This window comes from Pectinophora gossypiella, chromosome 21 (assembly GCF_024362695.1).
Source record: "Pectinophora gossypiella chromosome 21, ilPecGoss1.1, whole genome shotgun sequence".
NCBI classification, from domain to species: domain Eukaryota; kingdom Metazoa; phylum Arthropoda; class Insecta; order Lepidoptera; family Gelechiidae; genus Pectinophora; species Pectinophora gossypiella.
In genome coordinates, this window is record NC_065424.1 from 8,110,503 (window position 1) to 8,137,466 (window position 26,964).

A 26,964-nucleotide genomic window follows, 5' to 3' on the forward strand; every position below is an offset into this window, starting at 1 on the left:
TATATTTACAATAAATACAAATTTATTAATTTCTAAACAGTGTCAATTTGCTTAGAAACTGTCTTTGTGACACCCTGTCACATTGTTTTTTTTTTTTTTCATTAAGTCGTTTGATCTTGAGGCGGGACTTGTTCAGCTTTTCTTTAAAATTTTTCATCTCGTCTTCTTGAACTGACTGAAATAAAGTTTAATAATAATGTTAAAATAGTATATGTACAAAATAATCTATAAAAATAAAAGTAAAATATATCTGATTTAAGTGCATTGTGCAGCTGGTTGAATTATACACTCTATATATGTATATCATGTTAAAAATATAAAAAAAGAAAATTATTTGATATACCTTTTCATGTAAATCCAGTCGACACTTTTGGATTTAATATCTGAAATCAAAGATAATAATAATTTACTTATATAAAACGTGTACAACTCATAATTGTTTAGACATAAAACAACTACAGACTTAGTATATACTAAGTTTATTAAGTACATAATAATATGTAGTTGAATGATAGATAGTATAAACGTGTTGTGATAACATGATACAAATATCTTATCTATCTATCCAGCAGTGAGATGATGCAGGCTAGGCTGAAATTTAAATTTAAACACCATTTCATCTGTCTGATCTATAATGTTCAATGTAGGAATAGCATCGTCTCGAAGACGCCTCCACTTTGAATTAGGAACACACATAAATGAATCCGCAGTAAAATGTTTCGAGCAAATACGGCTGTACTTATTTGGAATCCAATTTCGTCTATTAATGCGAATTATCCATTCTTTCTCTTTGTTATCGTCTACAGGAAATCTAAAAATTAAAAGTATCGATAATTTTAGTACATCACTATGGACAATCAACATAACCTCAAATCAATTCCGTATTCATCGATGAAACGTATAATATAATGGATATCTCAAATATTTTATGCTACAAATCTATTCAGCAAAACATATTACTTTCCTAAAATTGTTCAGCAGTTCACATTTCACTAGAAAATTACAAAAAACTTACCGATGAAACGACAGAAGTTGTTGGCTATTTTCTTTTCTTCCTGAATGTGAGCTGCAGCCCCATACCACACAAGACATAATGTCACACAGTCGAGACACTCAATTATTTGATATAAATAAAAGTTTCTTTCCATTTATTTGGAAAAATATTGTTAAATTATCACTTAAAACAATCTGAACACAAGACACTCGTAAACACAGTTGACGCGACCGTGTCAAATAGTTCGGTAAATATAAGTAAAATCTTCTTATGTATGTTACTATGTATTTGGCCGAGTTAAAATGAGTCCAATAGGTCCAAATGACATTTCATGTTGTGACAACCTCGGAAAAAATGAAGCAAAGAGCGAATCATTTGTCCTTTTCTCACTCATAGTTTGTGTCGTAAGCTAGAAGAGAGCCGGTTTATAGTTTCTGAATTCTTATTTTAGCCTTCCTTCTATGCTTTAGTTATTGTTCTGAGCAAAAAGTTCTTGTTGACGTTGTTTAGTTATTTAAGCTATAAAAACGTATGTCTTATACGATTCTGAGTATTAGAAAATTAATTCGGAATTTGTGTGCAACTTTAATTAAAATCCTGTAAGTAAACTAAATTGTAACATAAATATGCATTTGTAGATGAGTTATAATAAGCAATGTCGTTTTAATTACTCCATACATTCCAACATTTGTTGGGGTATTTTCGTAGAAAAATGATTTTTGCGCTACCGGTAATTAAAATCAGGTTGATGGTCCACAAATTCGTACGAATCGTCATTGTTTAAATATTTGCGTGTCCATATCTTTGTGAAGAAAGTAATTAACAACGCATGTGTCCTGAATAATTGTTTTTTATGGCGCATATTTTTTTGTTTATGAGTAAGTTGGTATTGGTATAATTCGTCATAAGAATCATTTCGTTTCATTCCTTTGATACTCAAAGTTGAATTCTTATAGCGCAGACCATATTATTCTGATGAAAAGAGATACTATATACCACTCATTAATCTTAGTGAGTGAATGGTCAAGTCTTAGTGGGTAGGTCATGTGGTAAAAAAAAAAACTAAAATGGAGCGAAATTCATTCCATTCCGTGCAGGATTGCGGTCGCGGGTGGTCGTCATGCTGTTCTCCGCCGTAGCCTGCCTGCTCTTAGGCACTGCCCTTGGATATGTTGATAAAGGTAAGTTCAAACTATTTATTATTCGTCTATAGATGCTATTGTTGTTTTACTAATTTATTTATTTTAAACTTTCCTGTTGTTTTTTTTACATTATTTCTATTAATTATAGGACATTCTGGAATTAATTTAACTTTTTGTGTTGTGGTTAATAATAAGATAACACAGTTATTTTCTTATTTTTTTTTTTTTAGTTATTTAAGTATCTACCCTCATTTTGATTAGAAAAGTTTGCCAGGTTTTATTTTATTATTTTGAATCTTGAATGTAATTCTGTAAAAAAGAGACCTGCCAAATCTTCAAGGTAGGTAAGCTAGTTTTATTTATTCTGTAGTTTAGTAATTAAAAATAAAGCTGATAAACTTAATGTAATCATTTCTACCATTCCAAACCTCAAAAGGAACCCTTATAGGATCACTTTATTGTCCGTCCATCTGTCAAGACTCTTTTTCTCGAAAACGAGTGGAAGTATCAAGTTGTAATTAACATCTAATAATTATGTCTGCGGTACCTTGAAGCTGTGAATAAATAAAGCTTCTAAATTAATCCAATCCAAAGTTATGGCCGTTTTAAGTCTTACTATGTAGAGAGACGAAAAGCCTATAGGGTACTTTCCATAGACCTAGAATCATGAAATTTGGCGAGAAAGAAGTCCGTACAGCACAAGTCAAGAAATATGTGAAAATCTTTAAATTGCTCACATTAAAAAAATGTTTTTGCGTTTACAAACTTATTTGCTGTTAGTAAACTAATGGCGACCTGTGTCGATGTATGGAGACAATAGTTTTTCAACGACAAACACAGAGCTTCCGTTATATTATCTTTGTTAATTTACCTCATTTTGTATGGAACACTCGATTGACCGGCTTTTTTATCCAAATGAAGCCGTGTTGAGTCACTTGTAATATAAATAAAACACAGACTGCTAAATTCCAATATAAGTTATAATTTATTTATTTTATGAGTCACTAATGACATGCTTTGTTTTATTGAAGTACAAGGAGTTTATAAAACATTGTTTTAGTTTACCTACTTACTAATATATAATAAAAGTAATATTAACTTTCCTCAACCATAAATGTGAGCGGCGCGATTAAGCCTTCGACAGCTTATAATCATCATCATCAGCCCATTAACGTCCCCACTGCTGGGGCACGGGCCTTCCCTATGGATGGATAGGGAGATCGGGCCTTAAACCATCACGCGGGCCCAGTGCGGATTGGTGGTTATTAACGACTGCTAATGCAGTCGGGACCAGCGGCTTAACGTGCCTTCCGAAGCACGGAGGAGCTCGAGATGAAAACTTTTTTTTGTGGTCACCCATCCTATGACCGGCCTTTGCGAAAGTTGCTTTACTTCAACAATCGCAGACCGAGCGCGTTAACCGCTGCGCCACCGAGCTCCTCATTGAGCTTATAATAAAAAAGCGAAAATTTGGGAGTAAAAGTATAATGACAACTAAAAATAAAACAAAATACAAAGAAGTAAAAAATAATAGACAAATACAAAATACATACAAAAGAGATCGCAATGGGCAAGTGCAATCTGCACAATAGGTAAGTGTAGTTTCTTAGGTCTTAGGAGATAAATTATGAAATTCGGATTACTAAATACAAACAAATCTAAAGATGACAAAAAACGGTTTATTTTTTCTATTTAACTTATTTATGAATTTTTATAAAGAAAAGCATAATAATAAGTGCGACATTTTGTCACGTTTTTCTATGACGTCACAGGTTGCTTTTCATACGAATTCCATAGTAATTTCGTGTTTTGAAGTTTAGTAAAAAGTAACTTAATGACTAGTTGGAAACACCCTATTATAGACGGCGATACGGCTCACCACCAATCACGTTGGTCTAACAGAAAGCTCGGTGAGGTGTGGGTACTTAGTTCATGCCTGTGGGCGCCGTGGTACCTACGGTCATCATCATCATCAGCCGTACGACGCCCACTGCTGGGCATAGGCCTCCCCCAAGGATCTCCACGACGATCGGTCCTGCGCTGCCCGCATCCAGCGGCTTCCCGCGACCTTCACCAGATCGTCAGTCCACCTTGTAACGGGCCTACCCACTGAGCGTCGTCCGACACGTGGTGGCCATTCTAGAACCTTTCCGCCCCAGCGGCCATCGGTTCTCCTCGCTATGTGTCCGTCCGTCACGATCATTAATATGTATACATTTTGGTACCATCTCACATTAACGTTTTTGACAAATTGAACTGTAAGTCTCACTAAATGTCAAATATGTTAGTGCGACAGAGTCCTAAAGTGGGTACATTATATTGCTCATGAATGTACAACCGCTTGGTACAACTGGTACCGGTACAAATGGACCAACCGTCCGATGGTAGATCTAAGCACATTCCTTACGGAACAACCAATGCCAACCAGGATCGGATAGGGCTTTTATGTCGTGGCCACCCATGACCCAACATGTTGCCCAGGATTATGGGTCATGACCCTCATGGATCCGCCCAACATGCATTAAATTTTTTTATGTGGATAAGAATGTTGATAATAATGCAGAAAAACGGCCTCCGTGGTCCAGTGGTTGAGCGTTGGGCTCACGATCCGGAGGTCCCGGGTTCGAATCCCGGTGGAGACATATCATAAAAATCACTTTGTGTTCCCTAGTTTGGTTAGAACATTACAGGCTGATCACCTGATTGTCCAAAAAGTAAGATGATCCGTGCTTTGGAAGGCACGTTAAGCCGTTGGTCCCTGTTACTACTTACTGATGTAATTAAGTAGTTGTTACATGAGCCATGTCAGGGGCCTTTCGCGGCTCAATAGTAACCCTGACCCCAGGGTTGATGTGGTTGGTACTCCACCTCACAACCCACACGATAGAAGAAGATAATGCAGAAAGACAACGGTATCTTGCCAGGAATGTACCACGTCGTGAGCTACCATTGGCACTGCTGGTGGTGTCTGATACATTCTCCAGAAGTCAATAAATGTTCAGTGTGTCACCCACAGATTCTCCACCGCAATGGAGTCCGGTCTACACGGTCCGCGGCGACCTGTACATTCCCTACGCTGAGCTGCAGGAGCCGTTTTACGCCTGGTAAGTCTTATGTACACATACATAACAGCCTCCGTGGTCTAGTGGTTAGAGCGTTAGGCTCACGATCTACTAGCCTTAAACCATGCTAAGATGTTTCATATTTTTATTTTTACTGATACTTTCTTTTCAAAAAATAATTTCTGGCCTCTTTCGTTTAGCTTCGCTTTTAAAAATATATAACGATGTTCCAGAACTCTAGGGAAACCTATAAATAGCTTAAGTTTAGATAATAAGTGTTGTTAAATATGTTTTTATAATGCTGTTGGTTTTCTCAATAAACAATAAATAGTAATATTGTAGAATAAAGGGTTTTGTTTTCTTTCCAAGAAAGAATTGTTTTAGTTAACCTCACCATTACAAACAACAATTTTCATCGTTTTCAGCCACCCTAATTTTACAATTTTTATGAACTAGATGAGATCTCGAAAATTTCTCGAATCGCGATCTCGAATTTGCGATCTCGGCTTAATGTGCCTTCCGAAGCACAGATCATCTTACCTCCGGACAATCAGGTGATCCACCACTGGACCACAGAGGCCGTTTTCAAATATAGATTTATTCTACGTTCGTCCTGAAGTTTTGTCCCATATTCCGAAAAAATATTAGTTTGTCCCATATCACTATTTAAATTTGTGCTTCGTCCCAAATCACAAATACTTTCAAGTTACAATCAACGGAAATAAATTATAAAACGCTAAGTACTCGAGTTTAAGTTTAAACTAAAAAAGTATTAAAAATATTTTATGTTATATTATTCTTACTTTTTACGAGACAGATTTCGAAGACGGTTTAATTGTTTTAATTAGTATTTAGTTATTTGCTGTTTGTACAAAATTATGTAGAAAGACATTATCTCCCGTCCCTTTCATACTAGATTTTATACCGTTTAGAAAGAAACGTTTATTATAAAGGGACACCACAGTAACAAATATAAAATAAATAACAAATATATAATATAAAACACGGAGTAACACATAACTTACAATCAAACACATAATAAAAAAACAACATACACGAGAAATACAAATAATTGTGTGTATGGACTGGTCAACGATGGTGGTGGTGTCCTTTATAAAAGGGCCTCACTCAGCATAAGCCGCGGCGCGAGCCACGACGCTGGTATTCTGTGGACCCTGCTAAGTGAGGCACGGAAGCCGTGTCTCCCACAAATATAATTTAAATGAATACATAATAATATTTACTTATAAAATAAAGTAGTTTACAAAAACATATATTAAGTTTAGAGCGAAAGAGACATTATCTTCCGTCATATATAACTTAGAACCGAAGTCCACGCGGACAAAAGACTAGTTTTTAGGGTTCCGAACCTCAAAAGGAGAAACAGAACCCTTACAGGATCGCTTTGTTGTCCGTCCGTCTGTCAAGACCCTTTTTGTCGGAAACGCGTGGAGGTATCAAGTTAAAATTAACATCTGATACTTGTGTATCTTGAAGCTGTGAATAAAACAAGGTTTTTTTTTAAAAAAAAAAACAATCCAAATACATGGACATTTTTAGCCTTATTTTCCTTCATTTTATAAGGAAACAAAATCTATGGGGTACTTCATGAGGTATTATAGCACAAGGAAAGGAAAAAAAAACGAAAATCGTTAATATGCTGTTCACCAAAAAAAAACCTGTTTTTACAATTACAAACTTATTTGCAGTTGGTAAACTAATCCCGACCTTATGTCGTATATGAAGCGACAAAGTCAAACTTTCTTCGGAACCCTCGGTGTGCGAGTCGGACTCACACTTGACCGGCTTTTCATATTCGCAACGAACACATAAATAAAACGCACAGTTATCGTCTCGCGTCGAGTTATCGGTGACCTATAGATAAAGTTCAACTGTAATATAAACATGTGTTGAGAAAAATATTGTTTATAACAATAATTGCGATAAATCGATGGCCGAGATTTAGATGTGAATGTACTTTGTGTTAGATAGAATAGATATATGGTTTGTAATGAAGGACTTTCTACGCTATGTTCCCCATAAAATATACAGGGTGTTAGTGACATCGTAACGAATACTGAGGGGAATGATTCAGACCATGATTCAGAGTTAATATCAAGCGGAATTTTCCGTCGCAAAATTCACGATTTTATATTTTTTAAATTATTTTCAATTCTATACTTTTGCGATGGAAAATTCAACTTGATATTAGAATAATCAGCAGCTAATACGTAGCTACGTATCAACCATCCGTCTTTTTCCTTGTCGGCGTATAAGAAAGTGACGGGTATAACTTAAAATTAAAATTTGGAAGTATCTGCTGGAATCAGAGCGAGTAATAATGTATATGTATGAGGAGCTCGGTGGCGCAGCGGTCAACGCGCTCGGTCTGCGATTGTTGAAGTTAAGCAACTTTCGCAAAGGCCGGTCATAGGATGGGTGACCAGAAAAAAAAAATCATCTCGAACTCCTCCGTGCTTCGGAAGGCACGTTAAGCCGTTGGTCCCGGCTGCATTAGCAGTCGTTAATAACCACCAATCCGCACTGGACCCGCGTGGTGGTTTTAGGCCCGATCTCCCTATCCATCCACAGGGAAGGCCCGTGCCCCAGCAGTGGGGACGTTAATGGGCTGGTGATGATGATGATAAATAATGTATACAATATGTTTGTTTGTAGGTATGACAACAAGAATGGAAAGTCCCGCATCGATTACTACGGTGGAATGGTGAAGACATACCAGCTCACCAGCACGGTCTACCCGCAGTATGGCACCTCTCTTAAGGTATACCTTTTTAACATAAAATAAACAGTCTATGTACGTCCCACTGCTGGGCACAGGCCTCCCCTCAATCAACCGAAGGTGGAATGGAGTATAATCCACTACACTGCTCCATTGCGGGTTTTGCCTCTCGCTTTCCGTTGGCCTAAACCAATGTATGTCGAATTTGTTTTCGAATTCATGTTTGGATCATAAATGATTATCACGTGTTCAGCGGTAAAGGAGGAAAACATCGTGAGAAAACCCACATTACCGAGAAATGCATTTTCGGAGGTATGTGAATTAACCTGCATTGGGCTGGTTTCCCTTCGCAGGTTGGAAGGTCAGACAGTCGCTTCTGTAAAAAATCGGCCCTGTCAAATCGTCAGGTTAGGTAAGCGGACCCTGTGAAAAACGGGATAAAGCTAAGGAGCTGATGATGATGTTTTTGTTAATTAATAATGCTTGGTTCCAGCTGGCGCCGGTGACGACGGAGCAGGTCCTCAACAAGCAGACGTGTCTCCAGGTGAATGGCAGCGCAGACCAGAGCATCAACGTGCAGACTGTCTTGCCCGACATGGCGGACTTCAAATACATCGGTCAGTTTATAACATACATACATACATAAACTCACGCCTATTTCCTACCGGGGTAAGCAGAGACTATAGAATTCCATTTGCTTCGATCCTGACACACTTCTCTTGATTCCTCCACATTCATCAATCGCTTCATACACGCACGCCGGTTCAGAGTAGATCGTATTAAACCTTTTCTAAGGACATCTCAAATTTGGTCAATGTAAGTCCTTCTCGGTCTTCCTCTGCCAGCCCTACCATCAACTTTCGCTTTATATACCGCTTTTGCAATTCTATTATCCTTAGTTCAGTTTATAAAGTTAGCAGTAAAAATAATATACGAAGGTGTTAGTGACTTCGTAACGTATACTGAGAGGGTTGGTTCAGCTCATTACTCTGAGTTAATATCAAGTGGATTTTTCCACAATTTAGACATATACAGGATGTCCATTGTCGCATTGGAGCAGCGTGGTGGAGTATGCTCCATACCCCCTCCGGTTGATTGAGGGGAGGCCTGTGCCCAGCAGTGGGGCTGTTGATGATGATGATGATGACAGGATGTCCAATATAAATGGGTATATGTATGTATGTATTTATCTATACCTACTTTATTTATATATTTTGTATTTTATTGGGTATTTATTTTATACAATATGTTGCACCGTCCCGCACCAAATTGCGATAAATGTTTTTCTTGCAAGTGGTTGCCTGGGAGAAATTGCTGCTTAGCAATAAGGCCGTCAGATTGTACTGTATCTTTCGTCCATGTGTGTAAACTTGTTTTTATATTTGTATTGTATTTTGTCTCGTTCGCACTTAGACGTTACGCTTTTTTTTGACGTGGCTTATTGTAGATTTGCCGCAGATGGCATTAACTACTTGATCGGACAAATGGGGAGCGCTGAACGCTCTCTCTCGGTACAGCGTTTAAGACAACAGGCCTGAGGGTGCCCAGTTGTACGCGAACCTCGGCTCAGGGCGTCGTCTGAGAGGAAAAATATTTGGAAGAATTAATCGACCCTAGCGGGTCGATAGCGATAAGCGCTGAATGAGGGAAATCGTCGACCACGCCGGCGGGGTCGGTATCGGGGTCCTGAAGTGTTTGGGTGTCGCGAGCTGATTGGCTGCCTCTATGGCTAGAGTAATCGGGTCGTCGGGATCGTATATTACGTCCTTCGATAGGCGTTAGTAGGTAGTTATTGGGCATTCTAAATCATCTTTTTTTCTCAATTTCACTCACAGCTCGCTCGCCCGACGAGCGAGCTGTTTCGCTTCATTTCGAAAAAAGATGATTTAGAATGCCCAATAACTGATTCGAAATTGTGGAGACCGATTGCAATTGAAAATCAACTAACCTGGTTCCAAGCTACTTTGACACTAATCTCACTATTGTATTTGAAACATAATTTTTATAACATCCAAATCACATGCTTTTTTCTAAGAAGATATATTTTGGTTGGTAAAGAGATTTTGAATAAATATATAAGTTATCAAAACGTAAACCGTCTTCATGTAATAAAAGTCCTATTACTAAATTTGTCTTTCCACAGTTTGACGGACCACAAACTATGCATCGAATTGAATTTGGTAATAGTTTACCGTGACGGTGTACTTTAGAACCATTCGTAACAGGACAAACGTTATTTAGGTTCAAGGATTGTTTTTGTTTCATAAATTTCATCACTCGTGTGTATCTCCGGAGCCGTCTGTCATGTACTAAAATCTTAAGTTGTTGACCTAAGTATATATGTTAAAATGATTCACAGTACGAAACAACACAATAAGCAAAGGTTAGTTGATTTTCAATTGCAATCGGTCTCCACAATTTCGAATCAGTTATTGGGCATTCTAAATCATCATTTTTCGAAATGAAGCGAAACAGCTCGCTCGTCGGGCGAGCGAGCTGTGAGTGAAATTGAGAAAAAAAGATGATTTAGAATGCCCAATAACTACCTACTGGCGTTACGCGAAACACTGTTGGAATGAGATTTTTGTATGGAGTGTCCGAGGTGTGTTGTTCGTCTGTTTTATTGTAGAATAAATAACCAAAAGTTTGTTACAGGTAACGAAGCTATGCGTGACTCGGACACTTCAAAATGGCGCATGGTCACCACAGTCGGTGACAAGGTTAACAAGTACACCATGTGGGTGAAGTACCGCAAGACACTCAGAGGGGACTCCATACCCATACCCGTCAAGTAAGATAGAATAGAATAACTTTATTCCCAACAGCAGCCTCCGTGGTCTAGTGGTTAGAGCGTTAGGCTCACAATCTGGAGGTCCGGGTTCGATTCCCGATGGAGACATTGTCGAAATCACTTTGTGAGACTGTCCTTTGTTTCACCTTATTGTCCGAAAAAGTAAGATGATTCCGTGCTTCGGAGGGCACGTTAAGCCGTTGGTCCCGGCTATTAGCCGTAAAAACACCTCCACCAACCCGCAGTAGAGCAGCGTGGTGGAGTATGCTCCATACCCCCTCCGGTTGATTGAGGGGAGGCCTGTGCCCAGCAGTGGGACGTAGTCAATAGGCTGTTTATGTATGTATGTTATGTAACTTTATTCCCAAAACAGTGAAGGTTACAAAAGCATTTACATAAATTAAGATTAACAATTTGTGACTACAGTAGGGCCTCGTTAATCCGGAGAGGCAAAAACAAGACCCTTTTCGGATTATCGAGGCGTCCCGACTACAGTATGCCATATTTAATGTTAATAAAATACATGTTTAACCTTAGTTTCTTTAATCAATTTTTGAATTATGTATAGCATTGTTGTAGTGTTTTTCATGGGACCACGTTCTGTTAGGCTAACAAACTTCAAGAGTTTGTCTTTGTTTTTCTTTATGTCGCCTACAGTTGACCTGCCTATACCAAACTTCCGAGCAATGACAGGGTAGCTGTCATCCTTATCTTACATTTCTATAATCCGCAATTTGTCTTTTATTGTCAAAGTCGAATGTTTACGTCACGACGCCATGTCAGCGAGCGCGCTTAATTGACACTACGTATTACACAAAAGGCGATAAACAAAAAACTAACGGTGCATTGGCTCACGACAGCCCGCACCTACACCCCGCCGCGCCGGGCCTCCCCCGCGAATCACATTGCCCGGCCGGATTACAGTGATCACCGAACAAGCGGGCGTCCGGATTACCGAGGCCCTACTGTAGTAGCTAACTAAGTCCCATTTGGGACTGACTCAGCATATTGTTGCTAAAAGTATGGTACGAGTACCCACTCTCACCAACACTGATATAGTCATCACGACCACCCACTTACATACATACAGTCATGGTATAAGAAAACCAGGTATGTTCAAAGTGACAGCTAACATTTCAAGGTTAGCCCAGCTGACGTCACCCCACCCTGCGTTGCCATTTCGTAAAAAATAAATTACCCACGACCATGTTATTATACTTACTTTGGAAATTTTGAACTTTTAGTAAAATATTTACTTACTTGCAATGTTGGACTATACCAATTTAATGGTAACACAGTGGTAACACTAACGTCATCAAAGGGCTAGCAATGGCGGCTTGTGCATACCTGGTTTTCTTATACCATGCATACAGTCATGAGCAATATAATACCCACTATACTCACTTTAGGACTCTGTCGCACTAGCGTATTTGACATGTAGTGAGACTTACAGAGCAATTTGTCAAAAAAAAAAACATGTGACATGGTACCAAATTGTATGCATATTGATGCTCGTGAAGGTACATACATAAACAAGCCTATTTCCCACCGGGGTAAGCAGAAATTATGGAATTGCTTCCACCAGGCTTGAATCACCTGATTGTCCGAAAAAGTAAGATGATTCCGTGCTTCGGAGGGCCGTAAAAACACATCCATCAACCGCATTGGAGTAGCGTTGTGGAGTATGCTCCATACCCCCTCCGGTTGATTGAGAAGAGGTCTGTGCCCAGCAGTGGGACGTATACAGGGTGTTAGTGTCACTGTAACGAAAACTTTGAGGGATGTTGGAGACCATGATATCTGAGTTGATATCAAGTGGAACTTTTCATCGCAAAAGTATAGAATTAAAAATAATTTAAAAAACTAAAAAAAAAATGACTTTTGCGACGGAAAATTCCACTTGATATTAACCCAGAATCATGGTCTGAATCATCCCCCTCAGTATTCGTTACGATGTTACTAACACCCTGTATAGGTTTTTTATGTTTTACGTATGTGCGGTCACGAGCATTAATATGTATACACTTTGGTACCATGTCACATTAACTTTTTTGACAAATTGAACTGTAAGTCTCACTAAATATCAAATATGTTAGTGCGACAGAGTCCTAAAGTGGGTACATTACATTACCCATGACTGTACTGGTATCAGCGTCTTTGTGTATCTTGTAGATACGAGATGAAGGGGTACAACTCCCTGCTGGGGTCCCACTACGACCACTACTACATCGACTACAGCGACTACGACGTCGACGACATCGACCCCAACGTCTTCAAGGTCGACGCCAGTGAGTGCCACAATATTTACTTATTTCAATATTATGAACCTTCACGAGTTAATGCCACCCACTCCATTCCATCTACGGACAACTAGACGTCGGCAGGCATTTCATCCTTATGTTGTGGATATACCACCAATCCGCACTAAACGTTTTGCCTCTTCCATTTTGATGCGAACAGCAAAGGACTGGAACTGTCTGCCGTCGTCTGTTTTACCAACTCGTTATAATCTGGGAGTCTTCAAGGCTAGAATGAATAGGCATTTGCTTAGCGTGATCCACCCTAGACCACATCGTCACTTACCAACACGTGAGATTGTGGTCAAACGCGAGACTATATTATTAAAAAGAAAACCTCGGTTCGCGAGTTCACCGGCTTTTTTATGGAATTTGACCTCAATCTCGCCGGATGGTAAGTAGCGATGTGCCTGACGCCGAAGTTGGGACACTTACTTACCTAAAAAGTGCTTATTCATCCTTGCCTTGAAGGGGCCCAGATTGTACTTATCGGGAATCAGATTCTCGGGCCGAGAATACCAGACCTTAGTCGTTCGTAATAGAAACGAGGAGGCGAAACGCTTCGTACGAGCTGTAGGGATATTAATAGGGTTAAGATACATAGGGGGATCCCAGCTCACCTCTTGGTTCCCGAAGATGAAAACCGGTGATAGAATTCCAATGCACACTCGCCAAAATGTATCCGATAATATACCGGAAGACAAGCAACCGTGCGCTGTGGGCTTTGACCAATAAGTTGTCTGTTTGGATCAAAAATGATTATCAGATGTTCAAGGAAACCATCGTGAGGAAACCCACATTCCCAACAAATGTTTTTCGGAGGTATGTGACCTCACCTGTATTAGACTGGCATGATGGTTTGACTCGGTCATCGATCATCTGGTATGATCTTCTTCTATCGTGTGGGTTGTGAGGTGGATTACCAACCCCATCAACCCTGGTGTCAGGGTTACTATTGAGCCGCCAAAGGCCCCTGACATGGCTTGGCTTATGTAGCCGAGACCAACAGCTTAATGTGCCTTCCGAAGCACGGATCATCTTACTTTCGGACAATCAGGTGATCAGCCTGTAAACCACAGGCCCTGATTTGTGTGATATGTCCCCACCGGGATTTGAATCCGGGACCTCCGGATCGTGAGCTCAACGCTCAAACCACTGGACCATGGAGGCCGTTATGGTCTGGTATGATGATTTGATCAGTTATCCATCCTTTGGTCTGATGTTCTCAGGCATGCAGTGCTCGTCGTTCCCTGGCCCCGGCAACAAGCACTTGGCCACGTTCAACCCTATGCGGGAGTTCGTGCACCCTATCAATGATGACCACGTACACGATGAGTTTGACAGGTAATAAACCCACCTTTTTGCTTCACCGTGGGCGGGTAAAATGTAAGTTATGTTTCGGTGGCGTCCATGTTTGATGGTTGGCCGCCATTTTTGTAAATTATTGCGTTTACTCGCACTAATTCGTATCGCCCCCTCAAGGTTTTACTTAGTCCAAATAGACGTAAGCCTCTAAAGAGTAAGCGAGCGAGCGGATTGTCTTTCTCACTCCCACTTATGCGGTAAAAATGTTAATTTTGTGTGAAGTGTGACTCCAAACTCAATTTTGTAAGGTTATTAAAATAAAAACTTAAAAATCAGAATCATTTATTCAATGTATTTATCATAGATAAACTTGTTGAAGATCAATATAACATTTTTGAATCTACGTCATTTCGCAAGGTGTTATGTCTGAGGAGAAGAAATGACAAGAAACTGAAACAGCTACACATCTTTTAAATCAATGTAGTATACATTACAAGTTATGTAATAACTAGAGGAACACACTCAATACCAGACATTTTTATCATTTAGGTAGCCATTAATCTTATAATAAGCTTTTTTACATAAAGTAAGCTTCACATGAGTTATTTCAGATGATCGGGCCGTCAGTGCGTTGCATTTAGAATACTTAGTTATTATTATTATTGTTTTTATGATTTTGGTTTGTTTTTCTTTTTGTTTTGATATATATATTTTTTTGTCTATGTACTTATTGATTTCCTTTTGGTTTCTGTCTTGTGTTAAATGTAATGTACCTGTCTGTCTGTGTCTGTGGTGTCCGGAAGTAATAAATGTTTCTTTCTTTCTTTCTTTCTTTCATTTGGCGGAATTGCACCAATTAGTTATTCATTTATCTTGAGCGCAGTGTCCACTAAACCAATTGGCTCGACCAATATAGACGGCGATACGGCGCACAACATATCACGAGAAAGCTCGGTGAGGTGTGGGTGCTTAGATCATCTTGCGATGGAATATAGTTGTAACATAATGTTATCTAATTTACAGGTTCAAGGTGAAGCATACCAAGCAATACGCGTCGGAAGTAGAACAGCTTAAGCGCTTGAACATCTTCCGGCAAAATTTAAGGTAAGCATTGGCCCCGATTCCTGCAGACACCGCCTAATTTTATTTTAAGTTATATCCGTCATTTTCATATCCGTCGAAAAGGAAAGGGACGGATGATTCACAGCTCTTAATTTTAGGAAGAATGAGCGAATGAATGAATAACCCAGGCGAATCAAAAGGTACCTCGCTGGTATGCAATCCGTTTGACGTGCTGTCTACTTAACTGTGACGGGTTATTGACGGATGTAAAATTTTTAGACGGTTGGTTTAGATTTGTGCTTAAAATTGACGTGTGTTCCATTAATTTTATGCTTGTCGATTACCCGTCCCTTTCCTTTTCGGCGGATAAGAAAATGACAGATATAACTTAAAATAAAATTAGATGGTATTTACAGGAATTAGCACCATTATGCAATAAATGTTCACTAAGGCAGAGGAAGGCGAGACAGGCCGCGGGTTGTAAAATGCGAAACCCCTTATAAAAGTGAAAATATATAAAATACGTTTAAAATCGTAAATTAACAATAGGAAGTGATACGACGATGTAGTCAAGAGTTTTACTTAATATTACATACATACATACATAAACTCACGCCCGTAATCCCTAATGGGGTGGGCAGAGCTACAAGTAAGTAATCAAAGGCAACTTGCAGCCACTGTTGATACGATGTCGTAAGCTGGGTATGATGAACTTTATGGTGATAAGGGATCAGCCTATCGCTCATAACATTAGTCCATCATGTTAGAAGACACAATCCCTCTGTCGGTTTTTACGACATGCCCGGGAAGACAAGCAGAATACTACTTAAGCTTAACTTTACTTAATTTTAATTTACATTATTATATAATTTAATTGTCTCTGTTTACTTTTCTTCTGAGTTTATGTATACGTATAATCTACAATATAATTATTTTACAATACAGTGTTAGTGTTTTCGTAACGAAAACTGGCGGATGATTCAGCAGACCATAGTTCTGAGTTCATATCCAGTGGAATTTTCCGTCGCAAAAGTATGGAACTGAAAAAAACGCTACACACTAAAATCTCATTCCCCCAGATACATCAAGTCACATAACCGCCAGTTCCGTAGTTTCTGGCTGTCCGTGAACCACTTGGCCGACCGGACTGATAGTGAGCTGGCCGCGCTGAGAGGCCGCGTGCACAGTGGACCCAGCCCGCTAGGTAACGTATCATTATGAACAGTTGTCTTTGTTTAAAAAATATCAAAATAATCGCGTGTGTAATAGTTTAATAGTGTAATGGTTTAATGGTCAACATTTTGGCTTGACACGACTCTGACATTTCGAGTCCTGAAGATTTTCTCGGTCTAGTTTTCTCTTCGTGAGTCTGTTAGTGACATTGTAACGAAAACTTTGAGGAATGATTCACACCGTGATACTAAGTTGATATCAAGTGGATTTTTTTGTCGCAAAAGGATCCTAAAACTAATTTTAAGACACTAAATATTTAATGAATTTTCCGACAGGAAACTTCACTTCATATCAACTCAGAATCACAATTAGTTCTGAATCCAAATTTGGATACGCGATAAATCTAATACCTAATTGATGAATTTGGAAATTTGCATTTAGTGGTATCCGCAAATGTGACAATTGCCAATCTATTTTTAAATAATACAAAACTGGCAGAACGATGCCCAAGAAAGAGATGTTGGAAAGAGAAGGGGACTTCTGTGCCCAGAAGTGGGACTTATGTAGGCTGTTTATGTTATTCCATGGTATAAGAAAGCCAGGTATGCTCAATCCTATGACAAGCCGCCATTACTAGCCCTTTGATGACGTAAGTGTTACCGTTAAATTGGTATCTCCAACATTCCAAGGACGTAAATTTTGTTATGGAAAATAAAGTGAATTACTGACTAATGTATTTAATTACTATTACTTGTCACATATATAAAAATCATGAAAACTATGAGTAAATCTTTTACTAAAAGATCAAAAGTTCCTTGGAAAGTGAATTAAAAACATTGATTGTGGGTAATTTTTTTCTACGAAATGGCAACGCAGGGTGGGATGACGTCAGCTGGGCTAACCTTGAACCTTTTGGGCATACCTAGTTTTCTTATACGATTCATAAATGTTCCATTCATTATAAATACAGTCGTTATAAATGCAATTGGATTTTCCCGCCAGGTCTGCCGTTCCCATACAGTGACAATGACATACAAGAGATGAGCGTGAAGCTGCCGCCAGAGTTCGACTGGAGGCTCATCGGCGCCGTGACACCCGTGAAAGGTAGACTAAGTTATCCCATATACCAGCTAATACGCGCAAGATACACGTGATGTGGAAAAAAATTGGGGATTTCCTTAGAACAGGTTCAGTACGATCTACTCTGAACCAGCGTGCGTGTATGAAAGCAAGAGAAGTGTTTCTGGATCGAAGCAAATGGAATTCCATAGCCTCTGCTTACCTTTATATGTATGTATATATCGTGGTGAGATCATAGAATTAATCATTTCATGATGTGCTCGATCATTTCATGAAATGGCAACATTTCATGAAAAGGAATATCTCTCGTTGGCCACATCGTGATGTAGTTTCGCCAGATCAATGAACACAAAACGTTTAACGATATGAACAACTAAATGCATGATTACTTCATGATATGGCCAAACGTTGGCAAACATATCGTAAAATTAGTAACAAATCTTCACCGGTAGTGGCGCTGGTGTCGATTATATTAACTTGATTGATATTATAATCGGTGAATCAATGTTATTGTACAATTTTCCATATCGAATAGTTACATAATTTTGAACCTAAGAAATTAATCGACTATTCTCATTTTTATTACACCACATAGCATGGACTCCGTCTACATTAACGATATGGCCAAACGTCGATTGAAATATCATTAAACGTTGACGTTTCAACGATATGGTCAACTTCAAAAAGGCGCTTTCGTGGTTTACATGATATGGTGGTATAACATGACACCGTGTTGCCCCAGACCAGTCTGTGTGCGGCTCGTGCTGGTCGTTCGGCACGGTGGGCGCCGTGGAGGGCGCGCTGTTCCTGCACAACGGGGGGCACCTCGTGCGGCTGTCGCAGCAGGCGCTGGTCGACTGCTCCTGGGGGTGAGTCCGCAATATCCGTTTCACATTTTGTATGATGATGAGTAGACATTTGTAAGATGGTATGCAACTGAGGATGGTGCAGAATCTTAGGTATGACGGTGCGCTCAGATCGGTTACTCACAGACTGGACAAGTCGGATAGGTCAGTCTTTATTCGTGGACCATTTCTCTATAACCGTTTACCAGAAAAAGTGCGACTTGCGCCGTCTCCTGCAACCTTTAAAACTAGACTGAAGTCTTGGCTACTAGAACAACAATTTTATGACATAAAGGAGCTTGTGACGAAACAAGTCGTAATTGACAAAAAAGTAATATAATTATTAATTATAATTGTTATCGATTATAAATATTATCACAGCCTCCGTGGTCTAGTGGTAAGAGCGTTAGGCTCACGATCTGGAGGTCCGGGTTCGATTCCCGATGGGGACATTGTCGAAATCACTTTGTGAGACTGTCCTTTGTTTGGTAAGGACTTTTCAGGCTTGAATCACCTGATTGTCCGAAAAAGTAAGATAATTCCGTGCTTCGGAGGGCACGTTAAGCCGTTGGTCCCGGCTATTAGCCGTAAAAACACCTCCACCAACCCTCAGTGGAGCAGCGTGGTGGAGTATACTCCATACCCCCTCCGGTTGATTGAGGGGAGGCCTGTGCCCAGCAGTGGGACGTATATAGGCAGTTTATGTTTATGACAATATTTATCTTTTTTTCTACTCCTCTACTTTAATCTGGCATTTAAATAACCAAAAAGTCTAATATAAGTACATACATAATTAAACTCTTTGAAAAAGTGTACGCTCTATGGCCTATAAAAGCATTGTTTACAAAGTGTAACTGTACTATAATGTCGCCAAAAAAGCATTGTTGTTGTTTTTTTTTTTTGACCTGGAAACTGGCACCTTTACTTTGTTTGGTGCCATAGATATACTATAAAAAAAAGTATACATTTGCCGCCATTTTCCCGCGCGTTGGAAAATAAATTGGAAAATTTTTGTTTCATTTAAAATTACGTCGTCGTAGAAAAAGTATTGTATGCAACGTTGTATAACTAGGTCAAAAAATGCTCGTGGCGTCTCTTATTGCGATGTTCGCCAAGGCTCACATCGCAACTCACGCCACTCGCATTTTTTGACCCTTCTTATACAACTGTTGCATAAAATACTATTGTAATTGACTTGTAACGACATGTTATTAATAAAGTTCTGTATTATAACTTTGGGGGCAAGGGTGTACTGCCTACCGACCTGAGCATAGTACCCCGCTAGCCACAAGTTGGTAGTGTGACTAGGGATCGACGATCCAACAATGTTGTGTTGGAAGTTGTATATATGCGTCTCGCTGTGTAAACTTCGATATCGCGTTTCAGAACTGCTTGAAGACTGCATTATTGAATGTGGCGCCATCTGTTGCATGTGGGCGGAACTAGCTGGCCAACTAGTTGGGTCCGCCACATAACGATGTGATCTAAGGTGGATCACTCTCTAGCTTTGAAGACTCCAGATTATAACGATATAGCCTGATTGCAATGACAGCAGTGCAAATAAATATTTCGCATTATTGCCTTGCGAAATGACGTAAATACGAAAATGTTACACTGACCTTCAACAAGGGTATCCATGATAATTACGTTGAATAAATGATTCTGATTTCTGATTTCAGTTTTGGCAACAACGGGTGTGACGGCGGCGAAGACTTCCGCGCCTACCAGTGGATCATGAAGCACGGTCTGCCCACTGAGGACGACTACGGCGGCTACCTCGGACAGGTTACCAACCGTTTATTACTAGTACTACACCCCACACACTCCATACAAAACATCTCGTTTTACACAGACACTACACATTTATTTCATCTTACACAGACCAAACTATTAACATTACAGGCATATCACCCAAAAGTCAATAAACTAGCTTATGAGGAGCTCGGTGGCGCAGCAGTAAACGCGCTCGGTTTGCGATTGTTGAAGTTAAGCAACTTTCGCAAAGACCGGTCTTAGGATGGGTGACCACAAAAAAAGTTTCATCTCGAGCTCCTCCGTGCTTCGGAAGGCACGTTAAGCCGTTGGTCCCGGCTGCATTAGCAGTCGTTAATAACCACCAATCCGCACTGGGCCCGCGTGGTGGTTTAAGGCCCGATCTCCCTATCCATCCATAGGGAAGGCCCGTGCCCCAGCAGTGGGGACGTTAATGGTGATGTCAACTTAATAATAAAAATAACGTTCATAGCCCTTAACTTAAACTTAACGGCCTCCGTAGTCCAGTGGTTGAGCGTTGGGCTCACGATCCGGAGGCCCCGGGTTCGAATCCCGGTGGGGACATATCTCAAAAATCACTCTGTGATCCCTAGTTTGGTTAGGACATTACAGGTTGATCACCTGATTGTCCGAAAGTAAGACGATCTGTGCTTCGGAAGGCACGTTAAGCCGTTGGTCCCGGTTACTACTTACTGATGTAAGTACGTAGTCGTTATATGAGTCATGTCAGGGGCCTATGGCGGCTCAGTAATAACCTTGACACCAGGTTTAAACGTCATGTTTATTACGAATTAACGCAAGGACTTCCGAGATCACCACATTACAATTCGCACACTTAATCGTATCAACGGACATTATCGGGCAATCACACAACCGCGACCACTCGCAAGCGACTCGCGCGCGAGACTGAATATTTTGTCGCTACTGCTAATAAAAATACAAATAATTATTAATTAATAATTCAAGCATTTCAATTACATACATCATTATCAGACTTTTCATTTTCTAATGCTGTTTCTGCGAATTTGGTCAAGGAACATTGAGGTTATCGTACAGTCATGAGCAATATGATGTACCCACTTTAGAACCCTGTCGCACTATCATATTTGACATTTAATGAGACTTACGGTTTCATTTGTCAAATAAGTTATAATATGACATGGTTTCAAAGTGTATACGTATTAGTGCTCGTGACCGTACACGCTTTTCTCTATGTGAGCTATATTTCCCATTGCTAAATAACTTGTGTCTCCAGGACGGATACTGCCACATTGACAACGTTACGCTGGTCACATCCATGAAGGGGTGGGTCAACGTCACCACCAACAACGAGAAGGCGCTCATGGTGAGTTCCATATTGCATTTTCTTATTTATTTATTTTAAGGAAGACTTACGGCCGTATACATTTTCTAAAATAATAACCAAACAATAACTAAAGGCTAATTACAAGTCTCTACCTAATAGTGGCTAAGTTATTTACCCTTTTACAATCATAAAAATACCCCCCCCCCCCCTTCCCCCTTAAAACGTACATTACTAGAGCGACATATCTCTCGTCTCTTTCGCGCTAGGCGATATCGTATATCTCTGTCCTGATGTCATTCTAATCATCTTAGTCGTGTTAGGGGTAGTTTTATCACTGCAAAGTATAAAACAAAGTCGCTTTTTCTGTCCCTATATCCCTATGTACGCTTAAATCTTTAAAACTACGCAACGAATTAAGATGCGGTTTTTTTAAATAGACAGAGTGATTCAAGAGGAAGGTTTATAAGTATAATAACATCCATTAAATAGTGGAGAAATACTGTTATTTTTGAGGTTTTTAATGTGATGTCGTAAATAATTTCATTTTTTCCTCAGCATTGCACCCGAGCGAAGCCGGGGCAGGTCGCTAGTTTATTATATATGTACTACTTAACGGCGCTGATTCCTGTAGACGCCTTCTAATTTTATTTTATGTTATACCTGTCATTTTCTTATTCGCCGAAAAGGAAAGGGACGGGTAATCAACAGGCATAACATTTATAGAACAAACGTCAATTTTAGGCAGACATTTAAGAAACCCTTCCAAACTTTTACGTTGACCAATAACCCGACTTAATTAAGTTGACAGCACACGTCAAACGGATTGCATATGAGCGGGATGCCTATTTTATTCGCCCGGGTTATCTTTCATTTTAAAATTAACAGTGATCAATCATCCGTCCCTTTCCTTTTCGGCGATTAAGAAAATGACGGGTATAACTTGAAATAAAATTACTAATTAGGTGTCTGCTGTCGGTAGCCATTATTGTATTTATTTTAAATGTGTATAAATATCATCGAAGCAAATGGAATTTCATAGTCACTGCTTACCCTGGTGGGAAATATGCGTCAGTTTATGTATGTAGTGGCTAAAAGGCGTCCCCTTCATCTCAACACGAAAATCAACAATTTAATTGGATTATTATTCACAGTTGGCGTTGTTCAAGCACGGCCCTATCTCTGTAGCCATCGACGCGTCACATAAGACCTTCAGCTTCTATTCCCACGGCGTCTACTATGACCCTAAGTGGTGAGTATATGTTTTAATAATAATAAGGCGCCATAGCCCCCCATAGCCCCAGTATCCGGTCCACTAACCCCCAACCTAATAGCCCAATTCCCTTTGTTCCCATAATCTGCAATAGTCCTACACGAACCGGGGATTGTCTTTGGGTGCACTGCACACCCATAGTGCATACAGGGATAATCGCCGGTTGGTGTCACACCACATTTAGATTAAACTGTCTTAAGGGGCCTCTACGTGTTGGCTTCGGCCCCACGCACGCCTTCCAAAAGTCCGGGACTCCATAAGCCCAAGATATGGAAACGACATACAAATAATAATAATAATAATAAAAAAGTTTATTTAGGTAAAATCTACGACACACATTTATACATTTACAACATTTTACTACAATCCATTCTACACAGACATAAGTACGGCAATGCAGGACGGAAGGGGCATAAGTCACAGGTACTATCATCTGGAACCTGACAGAGAGCAGCAGTAACTGTCAGAACTATTCAGAGGCGGAGGACAGGAGTCCTAATACGGCTTTGAAGTAGACTACTCTGGGCGCCATCACACTCGCGTCAGACAGAGTACTGCGGGGCAGAAGGCAAGAGGGAAACCACTGCTTTATTTTGCCCTAAAAACGTAGCATGGAGAATGCTGCACCGACAAGAGCGTGGCTCTTAAATTTGTGATGATGATTATAAACAGGGCAGACAGAACACAGACAAAAAAACAAGACAGACAGTTCAGCTTCTCTCGTGTGGCTCAACTGTCTCCTGACCTCATCAACCCTAGTGTCAGGGTTACTATTGAGCCGCCGAAGGCCCCTGACATGGCTCATGTAACGACTACTTAAGTAAATAGTAGCCGGGACTAACTGATTAATGTGTCCTTCGAAGCAAGGATCATCTTGCTTTTGTGATGGAAAATTCCACTCAGAATCATGGTCTGAATCATCCCTCAAAGTTTTCGTTACGATCTTACACCCTGTATATTAAGTACTAACATAGTTTTTAAAGGAAAAACAATTAACGGACTTCTAAAAAGAAAGAAACTCCTAGCAGTGGGATCAAATGGGCTACTAATAATCATAATTAAATTCCCAACTATCACAAATATATCACGTGATTTTAAAATTTGTGTCCGGTTGACTTGAACATAGCTGGCGACGACTGTATATACTATATACCTCTGCCTACCCTTACGGGGATACAGGCATGATGAAATCAGAAATCAGAATCATTAATTCAACGTAATTATCATGGATAAACTTGTTGAAGGTCAATATAACATTTTTGAATTTACGTCATTTCGCAAGGTGTTATGGCTGAGGAGAAGAAATGACAAGGGACTGCAACAGCAACACATCTTTTAAAAACCAATGAGGGTATACATTACAAGTTATTTAATAACTAGAGGAACACATTAAATACCAGACATTTTTATCATTTAGGTAATTAGGATGTTATGTTATGTTTTGTTGATTAAATTCCCAACTACCCACAGTAAAAACGACATCGACGGCCTCGACCACGCAGTCTTGGCCGTTGGCTACGGCGTGCTGAATGGGCAGCACTACTGGCTGATCAAGAACTCTTGGTCCAACATGTGGGGCAATCAGGGATACGTCCTCATGGCGTCCAAGGACAACAACTGCGGGGTCATGACCGCCCCTACTTATGTTCTTATTTAGTTCCTATATACATGGAATATATAGTAAGCACTAGTGTTGCCGATTAATCGATTCGATATTTAGATTATTTAGGGCTTAGAAAATAATCGATTATTAATCGACATGCAGTCGATTATCTGGCAACACTATAGTGGACACATGTACACATGTAGTGTGTGTAGTTACATTCCTTTGTAAATGGTAATTTAATATACAAAAGTAATGCATTGGGGCCTTAAAAACGTCACTTATAAGCCGTTCAACTGGTAACACTGCAGTTTGACATTTGCGCTTATAAAAAGTAAGTGCGCAGAGTCAAGAAATATCAAATAGCAATATTGCTTTTTTTAGATGAATTGCATTGATGTGGCCTTTTTAACCCCCCAAGTTACGATCTAAGTTTCATTCCATTTATTTGCTAAAGTGCCTTCTTAAAATGCAATGCGAGTATTATACACTGAAGATAACTCGGTTTCAATGTTTATATTAACTTTTAGAAATACGTTACCTTTCTACGAATGCATTTAATGACATTACTAACAATATTAAATGTAAAATACCCATATCACCATACTTAGATCTAAGATTATATTAAACCTTAAAAAAGTGTTACTTTTTAAACTACTTGTTTTTATATAAAATTTAAAAGTTTGTTAAAAATCTTATATTATTATAAATGATTTGTCTATTTATACCAATTCCCAGTAAGAAATAAACAAATAAATAAATAAACATAAGTTTAAAAAATAATAATTCAAATATACAATTTAGGATTTTTAAGTCTAAATTGGCAACATTAGCTTCTTATGATTGGTTGATAGTGTAAATGTTGCAATATAGATAGAGTTTAAAACTTATATTTTACGTTTTTCGGTTTCAATGCAATTCGAGGAAAAGAATTTGGCATGAAATTAATTTAATTAAACTTACATTAAATCTCAAATTTTGTTATTGCTATAGTTGTAAGTTAAGGCAATCTCATAGTTAACTGAAATTATGAATTTAGGCTGTGTATGTACATTCCTTTGTTCTCCAATGTAATTAAGGGATTATACTTTTTTTAAATTAGTATTTTGTTTTATTTTTTTAATGATAAAGGGCGTTTTCGCACTATTCCTATTGTTATCCGACCTGAGCCCATCAAATGACGAAGCCGAAGTCGCCGTAGTAGTATTTCGCTATTTGTATGTATGTAATGGTAGTTTACGCACTAATTACTACTTACTAGTGTACTACTATTACCTATGGTTGCTTGCGCGTTGGGCTGGTTTTCCATTCGCGGGTAGGAAGGTTTTCGGGAACGCGTTAGTAAAAAACCGGATCTGTCAAAATCTTCAGGTTTCAGGTAAGCGGACCCTGTGAAAAACGGGACAACGCTAAGAGAAGTTAAGGTTACGCACCACATCCGATATCTCATTGTAGTTTTCTATTGTCCATCCATAATCGGGTGTAGTATGAGTGCTTTAAGGTTAAGAATGTACAAAAAGTTCCCCTATGTTTTCGAAAATAGAACGACTATGGACTATGGATGGACTATAGATGTTTGAATGGATGGATGGTTTGGTGTTTGTTTGTGTTAGGTTTGTTTGTTGTTTGTATTGCAAACGATATTGATGCTGAATTCGTAAATTTGATCAATGCCCATCGAAAACTACAAACACAATACCTTAACCACCCAAATAAATACCTAATACCTTTACTGCTTCCATCGGTTCATTTCAACTTTTGTGTGTTGGTAAGACACCCTCGGCAGCGAGTCAAACACTCATTTCACCGAATTTATTTACTCAACAAAAAAAAATACACAAGTTTTAATTGTTTTTTTCGTCATTTGTGTATGTCCTCTAGAGGCAGACATATTCAATTTAGCATGGCGTCATATAGCCTATAAACACGGGGCTATCTAGTAACTCCTTTGTTAAATTCTAATATGTGGCTTAGAAATTAGTAGGGAACAAACGTGCATACATAGCGGTCAAACACAACCCTCCTTTTTACTTCGCTGCAGTCGGGTAAAAAGACAAAAATATTAACAATCGATCCAATGAAATCCCTATTACAACAAGTAATTATGCATGAAGTATTTAAAAAACGATTTGCTTTATATTTTGGCTTTTAAACCGCCATTATGTCGAGATTGGGGAGATACAGGAAGTTTCGATTCCGTAATGGCGACCGTTCCCGCCAAAATTAAGGTTAAAAGCTTTCCGTCGTGCAGAGAAAGTGAATTTGCGCGGCAAAACGCAGACAGGTGCCATATTGAAATACGTTTATTTTTTCTTGATGGCTCGTTTTTCTGATAAAAATCGGATTTTATTTTGTTCAGTGAGTTTAGTGTTTGCAGAATACTTACCTATGTACCTCTGATGGGCTGGTTGTGTGTATCCGGACACTTCATACAAAACTCTTGGGATTTAGCTTAGGTCCAAAAAGGATTGGGTGGATCTACGAACACCGGTGGTCAATATAATAATAATATATGATAATG

The 26,964-nt window shown here is 39.2% G+C and overlaps 1 protein-coding gene across 2 annotated transcripts; it reads left to right on the plus strand.

The window, feature by feature from the left end:
- Positions 1-1,561: 1,561 nt before the first annotated feature.
- LOC126376545 (digestive cysteine proteinase 2) lies at positions 1,562-25,544 on the plus strand. 2 transcript variants are annotated; one of them, XM_050024012.1, is made up of 16 exons: positions 1,562-1,593; positions 2,092-2,175; positions 5,153-5,240; positions 7,875-7,980; positions 8,432-8,555; positions 10,594-10,729; positions 12,902-13,017; positions 14,256-14,370; positions 15,355-15,435; positions 16,473-16,597; positions 17,569-17,670; positions 18,389-18,515; positions 20,171-20,276; positions 21,520-21,609; positions 22,722-22,819; positions 24,311-25,544. In XM_050024012.1, exons 2-16 carry the CDS (start codon positions 2,115-2,117, stop codon positions 24,495-24,497), a joined length of 1,662 nt encoding a protein of 553 aa, XP_049879969.1. In that variant the 5' UTR covers positions 1,562-1,593; positions 2,092-2,114; the 3' UTR covers positions 24,498-25,544. The 2 variants fall into 2 exon arrangements, with proteins under 2 accessions (XP_049879969.1, XP_049879968.1); XM_050024011.1 differs by lacking the exon at positions 1,562-1,593 and adding an exon at positions 1,854-1,872.
- The last annotated feature ends 1,420 nt before the right edge of the window (positions 25,545-26,964 follow it).

Coding starts and splice junctions, on each gene's coding strand:
- LOC126376545 (XM_050024011.1), top strand. Junction 13,018..14,255: donor CGTCTTCAAGGTCGACGCCA/GTGAGTGCCACA, acceptor TGATGTTCTCAG/GCATGCAGTGCTCGTCGTTC. Junction 16,598..17,568: donor CAGTGGACCCAGCCCGCTAG/GTAACGTATCAT, acceptor TTTTCCCGCCAG/GTCTGCCGTTCCCATACAGT.